This window comes from Gambusia affinis, linkage group LG10 (genome assembly GCF_019740435.1).
Source record: "Gambusia affinis linkage group LG10, SWU_Gaff_1.0, whole genome shotgun sequence".
Classification (NCBI taxonomy): domain Eukaryota; kingdom Metazoa; phylum Chordata; class Actinopteri; order Cyprinodontiformes; family Poeciliidae; genus Gambusia; species Gambusia affinis.
Window position 1 is genome coordinate 27,239,453 of NC_057877.1, and position 13,536 is coordinate 27,252,988.

Here is a 13,536-nt window from a genome sequence, read left to right on the forward strand (position 1 = left end):
GTGTTTGGGCTACTTTTAGAAGCATGAAAGCACAAAATGTGAATTTTGTACAACAGTATCCCTTTAAATAACTGAATCTTTATGGTATTTGGATACAAACTAAATCCAGTTTGCAGTTATTCTAATTTACCTTCCTATAATAATAAATGCCAGAATTTCTTCTTCTATTACTAAAGGCAGCCAAAGTATCGACTCTGGATACAGACTACAATGTTTGAGAACAATGCATAGAAATAATTAACTAATTATTTTGCAGCTTCTCAGCTTCTTCTCTTTTTGCAACAGTCAATAGGTAATGGATTAGTTTATAAAACTGTCAGTTATTTTCAGAAAAAGTTATTTCTGTGTTTTTATTTAGATTTTAAACACCTATATGTGTTTTTTTGGTTCAAAATGTGATATATTTTCAGTGAGAACCAAGTTTAAGATGTATAATCTTTTTAAAACAGAGTAAAAAGTAGATAGATAAATAAAAACTTAACCCAGGTAAATGTCAGTGGTTGCCCCTAAACCTGAACTAGTTTATAATTTAACTTAAAACAAAATGTTTTTCCAAATTTATGGCGGTGAAACTAGTACTTTCTCATAAATATTAATCGATCAAGTTTATTTTTGTAGCACATTTCAGCAACACATCCGTCAAAGTGTTTTACGTCAAAAAAACAACAAAAATCGAAAATAATAAAAACAGCATATAATCACTAACAGAGAAATCAGAACAAACATCAAAATCATCAATACATAAATATGTTGGTCAATGTTCCATTGAAGAACGTATTTTAAAGTATTATATATTTAGAACAAGCATGCATATCTTGCTGAAAAGTTATTTTTTAGTTAGTTTTGCCTTATTTTCAGTGCAATAAATTATTTCCACTAGAAACTAGACCAAAAATACTTGGTAAGATTTAGTTTTTAGTGCAGTAGGAGATACACACTGTAAAACCACTAACACATAATATTCAAACTCGTCACTATATAGTAAATCAGATACTAATACTCCTTAATATTGATAAATTCCTCTCTTTAACATGAGGAGATGATCAACAAAACTGCTATGATTCATGTCGACAAGCCTACTGGTTACACCCGCTTTCCATCGATTACAAGGCACGGCTCCGACTAAATAACCTTACGGTACTTTCTTTCAAACCGTACTTTTATACATTCATCTTATTTTCGTTGGACATTCCTTGCTGATCGCGAGTCTTTCTTATGAGTCACTATCAACCGACTATCTGTCACTTCCTCCTCTGTCTCCGTGTAATCCAAACACCGAGTGAAACATTAACCACTGCTGTGTCCGGGTGGACACACACACAGGTGTGTATTCCTACATTAATAGCCCTCTGTGCGTTTTGAATGGACCCACCAGTGATGTGCACTGCAAAAACACACAATTTTACCAAGTATTTGGTCTAGTTTACTGCAAATATCTGCGTTGACAAGTAAGTCAGTAATTCCTTAGTATTGATGAAAGAGTACTACTTCTACTTGCAGATTATTTCACTTAGAACACAATATTTTTCTATTGTTATAAGAAAAATAATCCGCAAGTGTAACTAGTAGTTTTTCATCAATATAAAGGAATTATTGACTAAAAACAAGATTGTATTTCTTGCTAAAAAGTTACTTGTAAGTTAGTTTTGTCTTTTTTCAAGTGTACGAAGATGTTGGACTAAAAACTAGACCAAAAATAGTTGGTAAGATTTTTTGTTTATGCAGTGTAGAAATATATGAAACACAAAATGTTACTAAATATTTTGGTCTAGTTTCTATAGAGCAAATATCTTAGTACTTGAAATAAGAAACAAAACTAACTTACAAGTAAATGTTCAGCAAGATACAGGAGCTTTTTTAAAATAAAACTCAATAGTTCCACTACCAGATAATTTCATTTATAACATAATTTTCTCACATTATAAGTGAAATTATCTACCAATGAAACTATTAATCTAAAAAAAAAAAAGTATTAAGGAATTGTTGTCATAAAATAAGCTCCTATATGTTGCTGATAACTCACTTATAAATTAGTTTTGTCTTTTTTAAGTGTAATTAGATATTTGCAGTAGAAACCTGACCAAAATAATTAGTAAAATTTTGCTTTTGCAGTGTGTTTGTTTGCTTTTGGACTTTGTGTGTGAGAGAGAGAGATCTGTTTGATGTAAATGTGAAGCAATGAGATCATGTCTAAAGAGAGGAGGGGCGACTATAAAGGACCACATGAAGCATCGACAGTCATCAGTAGGAAGGCAGGTGAAGCGGCAGCATCGTTCTGTGACTCCAGATATTTCTAAACTAGAGGTGCAAGAAGTTAGGAGTCGTCTTTCTGAAGCGGACACAGTCTGGACTGCATCTAAATCTCAGAATATTTCAGACGAGTCGAGGCCCGGCGTTTGAAGCTTCGTAGTCAGAATGTGTTCGGGCGGCTTCGCTAAATGCCTGGGCATCAGCCTGATGCCTCTCGCCATCGTGTGTGTGCTCTGCAACATCCTGCTCTTCTTCCCCGGCGGGAAGGTTGTGGATAAGGGCAACATCACAGACGAGGTTTGGTACTTTGGAGGCATATTGGGATCTGGAGTGCTGGTACGTTTCAGGAAAGTCCTACGTTTCATGATGGTTATGCTGTCTAGAGTTGATAATATGATGGTAAATGTGTTTATTCTATGTTTGTTTTGTTTTTAAAGTACATGGAACCAATTTTTTCCTTATCAGGTAGGAGTTGTACGGAAGCAGAGTGGATGTTTTCCTCGTATACTTTTTCCCTTGGTTTTCTCCAGATAACTTAATTCTGCATTTTCTGCATAAACCTTTTATCAACAATTTTCTCTAAATAATGAGTCAATTTAGAAAACAAATATGTTTTTCTTGAAGTTAAGTCAAGAAAAACAAACAGAAAATAGTTTTTCTCAACAAATTTTAAGAAACTCAATGGTTTTCTTCAGATAAGTTAATTTCCCAATAATTGTTTTAGAGATGAAGAGTTAATCTGAAGAAAGCAGGTATTGTTTTCTTGAAAACAAAAAGTTGTTTCCAAAGTTTGTTTGCAAACAAACTTTGACTAAACAATGAGTTTTCTTCACAAAATATAGAAAACTTGATTGTTTTCTCTATTGAACTAGTTAATTTTACATTTTCCACATATTTATTCCCAATGATTTTCTCCAGATAAAGACTTAATTTTGCAATAATTTCTTTAGAGATAAAAAAAAATCCTTGAGAAAACTTTTTTTTCTCATAATTTCTCAATGGTTTTATTGAGATAACAAGTGAAAGAAAATAAATTGAGAAAATTCTCTACAAACTTTGAGAAAACTCAACGGGTTTTTCCAAGATAACGAGCTAATCTTGAGAAAACCATCGGGAAAAAGAACATGCAGAAAACATCCGCTCCTGGCTTCCATAGGAGTTGAAATGTAAAATTAAATAATTAAGAGTTTATGAGAAACAAAAATGGTATTTAAAGTATGTGAAACCTTGATTGATGCTTCTTTTTGCTTATCAGGTAGAAGTTGAACTGTACATCAAAAGACTGATGCTCAATAATCTTCTGTATGCTTGGTGACGGAAAATGGACACAATAAGGAAATGAAGGATTCCTCATTCAGATATTTTGTTGTGTGTGTGTGTGTGTGTGTGTGTGTGTGTGTGTGTGTGTGTGTGTGTGTGTGTGTGGGGGTGGGTGGGTGTGTTTGTGGGCGTGTGTATTTGGATGGTAGATGATCTTCCCAGCTCTCGTCTTCCTGGGTTTGAAGAACAATGACTGCTGCGGTTGCTGTGGAAACGAAAGCTGTGGGCGGAGATTTGCGGTAAAGAACTGTTTTGTTGTTTAACATCGAGCATTTATTTAGTTTATTTTACAAAAATCACTTTTAAAATTGGGACTAAGTTTATTTTAGTCACAGTGGCTCTTCATTTGGGTTTGATTTTGCCATTTTTCATATTTAAAATGAAAACAATCAGGAAACATTGATAGATTGTCCAACTCGAAAGGAGCTGATATGCAACTGAAGTACAACACAAGAGAAAATTAAAAGGTTTTTTTCTCATCTGTGTACTGTATGGAAATTCAGACCTCATTTGTTTTCTTTTGGGATTGCAAAATGAAAAACTGACAAGATCCAAATGTTCACATTTGATAACATATTTAAATATAATTTTAAAGTTAAAAAAAATTGATATAAACGTTTTTTAAATGGATCTTAGGTTTCTGACTGCTTCAAAATGGCTGCTGTGGTAAACCCTGTACCTTGCCCTTGGATGCGGAGCCCCAAACGGTGTGGCAACATTAAAAAAAGCTTTAAAGCAAATATGACAACGGGAACCAAAGAGCCGCAGAAAATCATTTCCCATAACCCAACTGGGTTTATTGAACTTTAATTTGAAACAAACTTAATTTTTATTTGATTTATCAAATTTATTAATTGTGAAACACAAATGAAGAAGGTGGATTTAAAAATTAAATAAACATTTTTGACCCATAATGTACTTTTTGTGAAGCAGGGACTATTATAACAAAGGTCTTGTAAGACTTTAGTGTTTTGCCAAACAACTCTTCATGGTTGTTGACAAAATGAAAATTTGGTGCCAGTTATTTTGTTCATTTAGTAAAAATGTTGGAGTGATAGACGGCCTCCATGTTTTACTGCATGTTATCAGTTTAACTGTAAATCCAAATCAGGCTGAGGCTGTAATGGAAAACAAACACAATGGCACTGTGTACACACACCCTTCATGATTTACATGGCCATAAATCTAAAAACACACAGAGAAATGCATAAAACTAAGCACACGTATTAATGAGGATTTGGACGGTTTGAATGCGCCTCTCACAATGTTACTATTGTTCTGCCAAAGATGAACACACACACACACACACACACACACACACACACACACACACACACACGCACACAGATCTATCAGGAATGTGAAAATCAAACAAAACCTTGTTTGCTTTGCGTTGTTCTGCAAAAACACAAAATCTTACCAAGTAATATTGGGCTATTTTCTATTGCAAATATCTTGAAATAAGACAAAACTGACTTACAAGTAACTTTTCAGCCACAAATAGAGGCTTATTTTAAATCAACAAGTCCTTAATGTTGATGGGAAAAGTACTAGTTCCATCGGCAGATAAATTAACTTGTAATTTGGAAAAAATTTATGTTGAGTGAAATAAACTGCCAATAGAATTAGAACTTGGTTGCTAGGTGACGGGTTGGGTTTGGCTGAAGTTGCTAGGTAACGGCACAGCAGTAGATGCGAAATAAGTAAAATAATCTGCCGATAGAATTAGAACTTTTTCATCGATATCAAGGAATTATTTACTTAAAACAAGCTCTTATATCTTGCTAAAAAAATTGTAAGTTAGTTTGTCTTATTTCAAGCGTAATAAAGTATTTGCACTGTAAACTAGACCAAAAATACTTGGTAAGACTTGGTGTTTTTGCAGTGATTCCATTTAAATCATATATTTTATTTGTATTTCAGGTCAAGAGGACGCTGAATTCATTGTACCATTTTCTCTCTGTTGTGTCCATGTAGATGCTGAGCTCCATACTGTTTGCAGCTGTTGGTGCGCTTGGTGCAGGTTACTCAGTTGTAGTTTCATGTGTAGCTATCAACAAGGGGCCGCGTTGTTCTTTAGTTGACCCTACGGATGTCAACCAAACAGAATGGATATATCCTTTCGACAATGGGTGAGATGACGTGCAAAATCACAAAATCACGAAACACATTTCTTAATGCAGTTTCCTTTAACCATAAAATTGTGTAAGCTGAAAAGAAGAAAATAAATTTGCTTAATGGCAGCATGTCAATTCTGAAAAAACTCACGTTTTTTGCTAAAACAATTTGGTGCCAGACGAGGAGATTTTTCGGGTGAATAAAAATTAGCATATTTTCAAAACTACAATGGAAACACTTTTTCCACATCCCGAGTCACATGGTCAACGACCGCATGCTAAACATGTGGAAATGACGAATAAGACGACAGGAAGCAGTCGGATGATGACGCCACGGCATGATTTTTAATGAGTTACTGTGTGAACAAACTTATTCACAAGGGATTTTAATTGTGCTTATTTCATGGACATACGGCAATTCCAAGACTGTTTCTTTTACATTAGCAGAATATCGACAAAGTTTTGAGCACATTTGTAATGACAAGGCAGCTAATAAAACTTGCACAAAAACAATGGCAGCTATTTTTGGTACACAACAGCTGCATTTCCATCACACATACGCACAAAACTCTATCCATATTCCACTGTTTTTTACATTAACAAAATATCAACCACAGCTGTTGTGTACCAAAAATAGTTCACATTGTTTTTGTGTCAGTTTTATTAGCTGCTTTTTTTGCAACAAATGTGCTCAAAACTTTGTCGATATTCTGCTAATGTAAAAAAGAAATGAAAAAAAAACAACACAATTTCGCAATTCAATGAGCATTTAATCAACAATGGAAGCGACAATACCCAAATATATACAAAGTTTTGCGCACATCTGTGTAGACCCAGAAATAGTCAGAAATGTATGTTCTACTCATCAAAAACAAGCTGAAATAAATAATCCGACTCTATATTTAATCTTCAGAGACTACCTGAGGAACCACACTCTCTGGAGTGAGTGCAAACAGCCAACAAATGCGGTTTCCTGGCACCTGGGCCTGTTCTGCGTGCTGCTGGTGGTGGGTTTAATCCAGATCGCTCTGTGCGCCGTGCAGGTGATAAACGGCCTGCTGGGGGCGCTGTGTGGAGACTGCTGCGGCTGCTGCGGAGGGGTCAGTGTCCAGGCAGCTGAGTTCACTTCCAACACTGCAAAACAACTAAACATTACCGAGGATTTTTGGTCTAGTTTCTAGAGCAAATATTTTAGTACAGTAGAAATAAGCATTATTTAAATAACATAATCTGTTTCCATTAGCAGATTATGTCACTTATTTCAGGTTATAAGTGAAATAATCTGCTAATGGAACAAGTATTTTTCACCAATATTAAGAAATTATTGACTGAAAACCAGCTCTCTAAACTATCTTGCTGAAAGGTTACTTGTAAGTTAGTTTTGTCTTATTTCAACTGTTCTACAATATTTGCACTAGAAACTAGATGAAAAATACTTGGTAAAGTTTAGTTTCTTTGCAGTGAACAAGAGAACAAAAGAGATTTCTAACTTATTATTCTGTATTTTTATCTGTTGTCGTAACCTGAAGGTCTCGAACTGAGTCTGTTTGGTTGAGTTATGTGAACTGAAAACATCTGACTGATAAAAATGTTTGTCTTTCAGAGCGATGGAGCCGTATAAGCGCCTCCTGTGGTTGAAGACAGATGGCTGTCCCATATTTATTCTCCTTCCTGAGGAGGACTTTTACGCATTAATCTAACTGTTGAAGAGCTTATTGATTACAGTGTGTCATCTGAAAACGCTGCAAAAATGACAGAGCTCTTTTTACGTTCATAGTTTACTTTCTTCTTGCAGGCTCTTATGACTATGTATTATTACTATTATTGATAATATAAAGGTTAATCTGATGTATATTGTTATTTTCTGATTTTCTATCTGCTATATGTATTTATTTCGTTTCATGTTTGTTTTTATTTTCACCCCAGTTGCTCCTTGCCATTAATACTTTATGAAGTAACATGACTGCACCCTTGTGGGCTTCATTTGCCAAAGATTTTATTATACTTTACATAGTAATTATTGCAGTTTTTCTCAGTCATTTTGGTGCAGTTTTCTCTTTGCAAAACATAAGAGCATTCTCAGAACAATTTGTACAAACGGTAAAACACCATGGATTAACTGCAAAAGTCAGTTTATTTCTCAGAATCCTTAGTTTATATCTCAAAAATTTAATATCTGCATCATAAACATGTTTGGACAAAATTCACATTTGCTCTTTTACTGTAGTTGTTGACAGATCATGTTATTGTGATTCAGAAAGAAAAAGACAGTCCTGCATATTAACATTTACGTGACAAATTTCTGCTTAAATGTTGTGGAGTTTCAGAATATTTAATAGAAATGTACATACAAACATTTGATCAGTATGATAAGATAATGACAAATAGTTGGGAGAATTTCAAATCTGTTCTGAGAAATAAAACAAAACAACTGAGAAAAATGTAAAAATAAATAAATAAAAAATAAAAATAAAATTGAAAAAGGTTTTGTCTGAATATGTTGTAGTAACAGAATTTTCATGTATTTACTTCATTCTCCTATTACAAATTTGGGCTATTTTTGGATTTCTCTTTTACATACAAATTAATGCAGCAATCTAGTTACACTTTAAACTGGGAAATTCCGAAAATCAACTGGAACGCCCTCTGGGAAACTGGGCACCACTCTCCCAGCTAGGACTTTTAAGGCAAACTTCCCATTTCAATATGGCTGTTCCTCACATCTACTGTAATATAATATGGTGGAAACGTGTTTATTTTACAAGACTCAAGATCCAAAAGTGTGTCTACATGTAGCAATGTACATTATGCATAGTCAATAATAATCAAATGTCACCATATCCACAGGATTTGTTGTTGTTGATGAGAGGAATAAGCACAGTTAAAGACTTATTGGTAAATTAATTTGCTCCTATGTTATGGAGGGGAACAGATTATTTCAGGCAGCTGAAATATCCATTCTCTCCTCCCTTCATAACTTTGGGAAATAAAGAGCAACTGTTTCAAAATTCTCAAAAAAATGTTATGTGTGGTAGCATTTAGTATACTAGAAATTTCCTTAACCCAGTAATCTGTCATATTTTACATTATAACGGAATTTACCAGAAACTCTACACTCTCATTATTTCAGGAAGTTTTAATTTTTGTGCCGTGCTATCAGCCAGCTTCCATCCTCTTATATCAGCAATAAAAAATTATATATACACACTACGTGTTGGAAAACTGTGCTTAAGTGACAAGTTGGAAAACGACCGATCATCTTGGCGTTTAAAGTAACAACAAAAAACAGTGTAAGAAGACCTCGTTTATTTATTTATTTTACAATTTTGTTATTGCTTCTTTTTAAAACAACACCTGCCAATTAAAGTGAATGTTACAACCGTGACACAAACAGTGTTAAAACGTACACTTCCTGTGTGTAACTAATATCACATATTATATACACCATACTAAAATAATAACTATGGTTGGGTCTATTTCTCTTTCATGCTCAGTCTTTAGTGTAAGACAGTTCAGGACGCCCCCTTGTGGATTTAAATAATCTCTTTACTCCCCCTGAGATGGTTAGAACACCGACATCCTCCATGTTTTAGTTCTCTCCATGGTTTTACGCACCTGGATCAAATGATGGCTCATTAGAAGGCCTAAGGAGAACATTGACATGCTGAAAAGGTTGTTGCTACCATCAGGAAGAGAACTAGGATGCCTGTGGGCACCCCTGACCAAGAGCGAAAGCATCTTGACTTACACAGGCAGATATGAGTGTTCAAGTTAAATGATGATCACAACTGAAAAACACCCTAAAACAATTGTAATTTACAAAAACAAGCAAAAATGTTTTTATTTTTTCTTATTTTTTTCTAGTCCTAATATGAACAAAAGTCTATTAAGTCATTGAAGTTTTTAAATAAATTGGGTTCATTGTTTTAGTGAAAGTAACATGTTAGTGTGATAATTTGGACAGCATATAATTAAGTCTTTTGACTTTTTTGTTTAATTTAGATTGACGTTAGCTGAGATACTTCAAATGTGGCACTTTTTATTTAGCAAATGATGAAAACAGCTGGAAAATAACCCACAAAAATGCTATTTAAATAATTAGCATTTTTAAATTGTTTTTTAATCATTATGAAGAAAAGTATATCACTGAAGTTGTTAATAAAATTACTGATATAAAGTAATATATAAAATTCAAATCAATATTTAGATGAATTATAACAATAAAACATATTAATGTGATAAATCATCTTATTAATGTTTATGTTTCTTTTATTATGTGTATTTGACAATACTGCTATCACGTCCCAGGTTCGTCTGGTCACGTAAGTGGAACTATTAAGTCGTGGAAGCTGATGCGCCCGGAAGAAATAAACAGCGTACCAGGGTAAAATCCCACTGAATGACCCCGAAGAACAGCTTGAAATATGAAGTTTTCAGACTGAAACGAAGGTAAATTTAGCAGCTAAGTTTAAGGGACTATTATATAAATACACAAGGTTTAGTAATGCATCTGCAGCTGTTCATGATGTCGGGTTTGTGTTGTTTCTGAGTGCAGGTGGGTGTTGAATCTCTTTTGGAAAAAAATTTGATTTTTTTTTAGAAATCTAAAACATATTGAATGCGGTTTGTTTTTCTTTGTACTATTTGTCCCGAAGTTTCAGATGTAGTTATTTGTCACTTCCAGTTCGCCTTGTTTTTCTTGCTATTTTATGTGATCCTGGACAGTTTCGCCATTGACCGTTTCCAGTGATATGTTTTTTTAAAAATATAAATACTACCTAAATGTTAAGGAAATAATTCAGCATATTACATAAACACGGTTACGTATAAATGGGATTTTGCCCGAATTGATTCAGTTTAAGTAGGCATTTATTCATCACAATTTTCATCACTATTATCCTAGGAAAGTTAATCAATTCAGGTAATTTAGTTCAAAAAGTGAAACAGATATTTACTAATTACAGACATTTCTCTGTTGATTTTTGATTTTGTTGGCTTATAGTGAATAAAAACCCAAAGATTCAGTTTCTCAGAAAATTAAACTATTGCTTTAAAAAGTTACGTAAAACTAAAATTATCCCAATTAAAATGATAATGTGGCGGTACAATGTAGATATTTCACACCAGAATGTATGCTCTTATTGTGAAGGGGAGAAGGTGAGGTGGAGAAGACACCAACGGTTGCCCTTCATTCTATTTTTGGTTTTGGTTGGAAGACATTGAGAATAAATCAAAACTCAAATTACTTTTTTGTCTTTTTCTGCTGTCTCCCACATTGGTGACTCCGACGAGATTTGAACACACAATCTTCTAATTTTTCCAGTAATATAACAGCAATGGTGTAATGCAACTCTCAAGGATCAATATATTTAAATTTCTAATGAACATTTTCAAGCATTTCAAATATCAAAAATAAACTCTAAACAAAACTGTTTTCCCAAATGGGGGCTGGTTGAGACCAATGAACCAGATGAAGCCTTTGCTCACCTAGTTTTTGGTATAAATAAATAAGTAAATTATTAGAGCTCCTTTTCAGACCACATTGAATGGAATTTAATACTTTTATTTCCACAGAAATGTGCTAACTTCGTCCAGGCAACGATACATTTGGACTTACCCATTGTAGCCTAGCTAGCCAGCTAGTTAACGTTAACTGTCAAGCGTCGGAACGCAACAAAGATGTCCGAGAGCGACTTAAACTTTTGCCTGACAGAAAAGCACCGCGAAAAAAAAAAAACATATTAAAAAGTCAAGGCAAAAATTGCAAAAGCAAAAAATAGAAGAAAAAAAAAGATGTCCGTTGACTTTCTAACAGTGATTCTCACTCTGGTTTTTGCCCTCAGATGCTGTCTGTTGCTTTAAGAAGAAGCGTCACTGCAACACCGAGGGTAAGAAATCCATCCTCAGCTGATTTGGCTCAAATATTAATTTAAAACAGAAATGTTCAAAGTATGGCTCGGGGGCCATGGGCCCACTGAGTGATTTTGTAGTCCTATAAAAACAGATTTGTGAAAGACCCTTTTTAATATTGCGGATCTACAATGTTCTACACATTGTTTTTCTACAAATATGTAACTGGTTTTTTTCCAAGAAAATCTTTCAAGCTTAGTTTTTTATTGTATGGCGGAGTGTTAGGGCCAACCTAAGAAGCAAAAGTACGAGAATAAAGTCATAATATTATAACTATAAAGGATATTATGAGAATAAACTAGAAATAACATGAGAATAAAGTTGGAATAACTTTATTCTCGATAATAAACTTTAATCTGCATATTTTTAAGACAGTATTAGAATAGTTATAGTATTATGAGAATAAAGTGAAACATTATTATGACTTTTTTCTCATATTACAACTTTATTATTATTTTGACTTTATTCTAAGAATTTGACTTATCATAAAGTTCCTATTTTATTCTCGTAATACTGATTTGAATCTCAAAATGACTCACGACTTTATTCTTGTCATTTTGACTTTTATCTCAAGATGTTACTTTTACTGTTATGATTCTCGTGATACTATGACTTCACTCTTGAAATATTATGACTTTTTCTCAATTTTCTAAGTATATCCCTAAAACTTCTCCGTAGCTTATAACTTGTTAATTTCGGCCGTCAGGGCTGACCACTCATATAGAAACTGTATTTCCTGTAGGTTTCCCTCTGGACTCGTTGTCCTCCAACATGGCGGTCGTCATCCCTGACCGGATCGCCATTCTCCTCCAGTTTCTGCCCGGATGATTTTGGACGACTACAGCCTCGTGGTTTCACTTCCGTCACCCAGAAAACTCCGCGTTTGAACGCTTTCATCTCATCGCAACATTTCCACTCGTCTGCTGCGAGGCTGAAGAAACGAGACCGACCCGAACCGCCTCCCCGGGAACTGGACCTGCTCCGGTATGACATGAAGCACTTGTGGGAAGGTCCAAAGCCGGCGCTGTGTCTGGGCTTCGCCGGGCTCATCCCCTTCGTCTCCCCGCCTCTGATCATGGCCGCCACAGAGACGTTTTACCCGGAGTTGGCCTACGCCCAGCTGGCCTACTCCGCCGCCATCATCTCCTTCCTGGGCGGCGCCCGATGGGGGTTCGCGCTTCCCTACAGCAGCCCGGCCAAACCCGACTGGATCAACCTGGCCAATAGCGTGGTTCCGCCGCTGTTGGCGTGGGCGGCCATGCTGTTGAGCGAAAGCCTTGTTCCGGCGGCCATGACGGCCTTGATCGGACTCGGTGTTTCGCTGCATTATGACCTCTCTCTGCTGCCGACGTATCCCAGCTGGTTCAAGGCGCTGCGCACCGTCCTGACCGTGACGGCGTTCTTTTCTCTGCTCGGAACGGTTTTAATGAACGGAACATTTCCAGAAAAGTATTTTTTCTGAACCATATTTAATGTTTTATGTACAACAGCGTATTGGGGCAGAGGAGGAAATTTCCACCAAAAAACCCAGAAAATACCTGCTGGAGAGAAATAAAACATAGAAGTTTCCACTAGGTGGCACAAAAATGCCAAATTTTCATCCCGATTTCATTATATTGGGTTTAAATAAAGGAAAACTGATATTCTTTGCATAATGTTTAAAATATCTAAAATAAAAAACGATCTTTAAGAAACATTTTATTAAATTAAACCATGATGATCTAAATAGTCATTTTAATTAACTTGTTTCAGACAAATGCAAATAAACAATAATTAGCTCACGTAGCAGCTTTGACCTAAATTCAGAGTATTTAGATGGTGAACCACAAACTCAAAGTTTAAGTTTTTCAAAGCGGGAGATAATGTTTCACCTCCCTGTTTGCAATACATCATCGTTTCTGTTGGTATTTTCAATTAAAAAAAATCTGTTTACAACGCA

The 13,536-nt window shown here is 34.9% G+C and overlaps 2 protein-coding genes across 3 annotated transcripts; both read left to right on the top strand.

The window, feature by feature from the left end:
• The first annotated feature begins 2,234 nt into the window (after positions 1-2,234).
• On the top strand, positions 2,235-8,171 carry tm4sf4 (transmembrane 4 L six family member 4). The gene is made up of 5 exons (XM_044130308.1): positions 2,235-2,586; positions 3,720-3,809; positions 5,548-5,702; positions 6,601-6,787; positions 7,291-8,171. The coding sequence occupies exons 1-5, from the start codon at positions 2,416-2,418 to the stop codon at positions 7,306-7,308; spliced, it is 621 nt and encodes a 206-aa protein (XP_043986243.1). The 5' UTR covers positions 2,235-2,415; the 3' UTR covers positions 7,309-8,171.
• A 1,257-nt stretch (positions 8,172-9,428) lies between these two features.
• On the top strand, positions 9,429-13,512 carry LOC122839057 (transmembrane protein 69-like). 2 transcript variants are annotated; one of them, XM_044130307.1, is made up of 4 exons: positions 9,429-9,498; positions 9,996-10,242; positions 11,531-11,575; positions 12,340-13,235. In XM_044130307.1, exons 3-4 carry the CDS (start codon positions 11,531-11,533, stop codon positions 13,057-13,059), a joined length of 765 nt encoding a protein of 254 aa, XP_043986242.1. In that variant the 5' UTR covers positions 9,429-9,498; positions 9,996-10,242; the 3' UTR covers positions 13,060-13,235. The 2 variants fall into 2 exon arrangements, with proteins under 2 accessions (XP_043986242.1, XP_043986241.1); XM_044130306.1 differs by lacking the exon at positions 9,429-9,498 and having other exon boundaries at positions 9,996-10,136; positions 12,340-13,512.
• Positions 13,513-13,536: the final 24 nt, after the last annotated feature.